At 54.2% G+C, this 3,275-nt stretch overlaps 2 protein-coding genes across 2 annotated transcripts; both read right to left on the bottom strand.

Moving 5' to 3' along the window:
- Nucleotides 1–269: 269 nt before the first annotated feature.
- CSUI_005946 (uncharacterized protein) lies at nucleotides 270–891 on the bottom strand (the record flags this gene model as incomplete). Its single annotated transcript, XM_068066112.1, has 1 exon — nucleotides 270–891. A coding segment is annotated over exon 1 (450 nt), but the record flags the coding sequence as incomplete, so codon positions are not given.
- A 53-nt stretch (nucleotides 892–944) lies between these two features.
- Nucleotides 945–2,214, bottom strand: CSUI_005945 (uncharacterized protein). The gene has a single exon (XM_068066111.1). The coding sequence runs from the start codon at nucleotides 1,573–1,575 to the stop codon at nucleotides 997–999; it is 579 nt and encodes a 192-aa protein (XP_067921912.1). The 5' UTR covers nucleotides 1,576–2,214; the 3' UTR covers nucleotides 945–996.
- Nucleotides 2,215–3,275: the final 1,061 nt, after the last annotated feature.

Genomic DNA, 3,275 nt, shown 5'->3' with positions numbered 1-3,275 from the left:
GGTTACCTTTCGTGGCGCTTCCATTTGTTCAGAGGTTTCCCTTCTTCAACACGATATCCCACGTCGAGCTCGGTGTACACCCCGAAAATAGTTGTACAGCGTTTGTTGGCACCCTAGTAAATTACCTTCTGGTTTCGTCCGTCCATAGTACTATATACCATCGTCTTTTAGTTCTCGGATCATCTCGGTGCTTGGAAATTCCTTGAACTTCATACTCGTTCCCATGTACTGGGACCTGCAGGCTAGTATGAGATCGGAGTCCAGATTCATCCATTGTCACAGGTTTTAAGGATACATGGAATACCGGATGCATCCACATAGATGGGGGCAATTGCAAGCGATAAGCCCATTGCCCCACTCTCGAAATGATCTTGAAAGGTCCACGATATTTAAGACTCAGTGCTCTTGAATTGGCAGAGCCACTCATAGGTAAGTGTGACACTTTAAGCCAGAGGTAATCCCCTACTTGGAATTCAACTGGCCTACGTTTTCGGTTGGCGTATTTTTGTTGTGTCGCCTTTGCCCTCTCTAACTCTACCCGCGCCCTCTGCAGAATGACTTCTGCTTGAAGTGGTAAGTGCTGAGGACGTTGTCGTGGGTAAGTTATATTTCCTACATACAGGTTTACAAGGGATAAAACCATACAACATTTCAAAGGGTGAAGCTCGGGTACTAGATCGGAGAGTGCTATTATATCCGAATTCCAGCATCGGTAAAGCATCTACCCATTTACAAGCATTTTTCCCACTCCCTCGGCGGTCACAGTTTGTAACGTAGGTATAAAGTGGGCCATTTTCGTCGACAATGTGTATGAAGGGTAAACGAAGGTCTACAGGCAGTAGCGTCGTTACCTCTCGCCCTTCATTCGGCTCTTCCGCCGCTCCTCCCCACCTTCCTCAAGACCTTCGTACGCGCCGAGCAGACCTTCTACCCAAGCAATTCAGCCCTCCCACACACCTTCCTAACCTCCCTAGAAGTCTCGCAACGACTCCTTGACTATCTACCTGGTGCGCTTCTGATTGCGACGTCTGCACAACATGCATGTCCGCCGCAAAAAACAAGATTGAAGGACCCGCTCGCAGGCACCTCACGCCGCCGTAGCTGCCACCCCGAGCCACTCTGTTCATAGCCCTCGCACTCAATAGTGTCAACAAGGAAGGCGGAGCCGTCCGGGATTGCACGGTCCAAGAGCGATACCAGATTGGGCTGCACTGGACGTTCTTTCTGCCTTGCGGCGACGCTCAGGGCAAGCTGTGCAAGCTGTCGGCGGCCTTTAATGTCTTTCGCAGTCTCCCAGTTTTGATAAAAATCAGACGCAAAATCACGGAAAAGGGAAGCCTGGCTCCCGCTAGCCGCACCCCCGGCTGCCTGCGCCTCGGGCACCTGTCCCAGCAAGGACACCCCTGGATTGTCACTCAAGAAATTGATTGCTCGCGCTGGGGCAGTGCCCCCGAGACCCTGAGAAGCTTTATCGCCCTGGTATCGCGTTCGCGCACGTTTGCTGTGTGGCACCTGCGGCTCGCTGACGGGTTCACCAGTCCATGCAGGAGATGGTAGTGTAGGCTCCAGAGGCATATGGCTGGGTTACAGCCCTTAAGTAGGAGATAGCGAAGGAGCTATCCATATCGAGACGAGGAATCCAATGAGGAAGTGTACACCGGCTCGCAAAGTCTTCCCCCGCAACGGAAGGAGAGGGAAGCATGCAGCAAGACGCCTCGCCTCTTTCGAACCCCAACATCCCATCCATCTCTTTGCTGGAAAACAGACTCAAGAGTAGTCTTCTCTTTTCTAGCTTCAGGAGAGGCAAGCGTCACCGGGAGGGATCACACCCGGTCCCGGCGTTGTCCTCCGTTCAGACCGGACAGGCTGCAAGAGGGATAGCGAACTTCTTTTCCTACGAGGCGACGAAAGCAACGGACATGGCAATGACCGCCACTAACTATTCCACTATGGATGCTTCCACTTTCTCTGTGCATATGTCCTCGCACGGCTACCCTGCCAGCCCCTCCGCGCGAGGAAGAACTTTGGCTCGGTGGCATCCAGCTCGCTGGCCCCCGAACCGCGTGGACGGTCTCTGTCAAACACACTGAAGCCCACCAAGCACTTCCCTCCGCCCGATAACCCATGCCGGATCTTCAGAATGCGTCCAAAAAGATAAGAGATATGAAGGAGCTTCGAGCAGGAACCCGATGTCGGACGGTTTGTGAAAGAGAGTCGGGCAGCTCGGTGATGAGACACATCGCTGTCTGGAGGGCGAGCGAAGGTGCTCCCGGCAATCCCGGCTCGCCGTGTCTTGTGGCTTCAGCGGCTCAGCTACCCCGGCGTCGTGCTGTCAGTTGTTCACTGTCGATGCTTTCACCAGTCGAAGGAGCTGGGGCGAGCGGCCGATGTATATCCAGATTGAAACACTTAGGAAAGGAGACTGGGAAGCAGAGCGTCCACGGCGGAGGTCGACAGCAGCATCAATGCAAGTAGTCCCGCAGGTGGATTCTCCCACCGTCACGGTCATGTTCTCTAGTCGGGGCGGCAAGGCCCCAAGCCACGTGAAGATGCCGAGTGGATATCTATAGTCGACAAGTGGAACTTTCGAGTTGACGAGAGGCATATAGCGGAGAGGAAAGCTGTAGAACAGGACTGCGCAGTGGTTGTCATTCAGTCTCTTGCACCTGGTTCACCTTGGTTCCCCTTCGCTTCTCATGTTTCGCTGTCATCCAGATAAAGTGATACCGCCATCGCAATTCCTTCGACACACGCGCGGCACGCACGGAGCCCTGTACTGTCGGCTTGCCTCTAGTCCACATCAATGATGAAAATTCGGACACAGCCAGTTCTCCAACCACTCCTCACCAATTCACTACGACACGGGCAAGCTTGGAAACGGGTGTCGTTGACGGACGTTGAGCGAATACGTGGTGTACCTGAGGTACGAAGCGAATTCCAACAGGGCGCAACCTCGGCGGGGTCCTGGTGCCTGAGACAGGTTGGCTAGGGAGGAAGGGCGTGATCTGCCGGAACTGTGACAACCATTAGGTCCTCCGTATACCTCGGGTCCACGACGTGCTCGAACACTGCCAAGTGTGTTCCCCTCCCCTATGAACTGGGAGTGGCGAGAGAGGACAAACCGGCGGACGAATGCCAATACCTCCGCTCAACGGGAGAAACTAGGTCAACCCACAGCGTGCTGACGAGACAGCCAGCGCTCACTTCCACACCGGAGTACAGAAGTCCGAGCTCCTCGCATTGGCGCTGATACATTCTCCGTCGTCAACTTCACC

This window comes from Cystoisospora suis (genome assembly GCF_002600585.1).
Source record: "Cystoisospora suis strain Wien I chromosome Unknown contig_2951, whole genome shotgun sequence".
In the NCBI taxonomy this organism is placed as follows: domain Eukaryota; phylum Apicomplexa; class Conoidasida; order Eucoccidiorida; family Sarcocystidae; genus Cystoisospora; species Cystoisospora suis.
The sequence above is the reverse complement of the archived record's forward strand: the minus strand, read 5'-3'. Positions and strand labels throughout refer to the sequence as shown.

Coding starts and splice junctions, on each gene's coding strand:
- CSUI_005945 (XM_068066111.1), bottom strand. CDS start 1,575: ATGCCTCTGGAGCCTACACTACCATCTCCTGCATGGACTGGTGAACCC.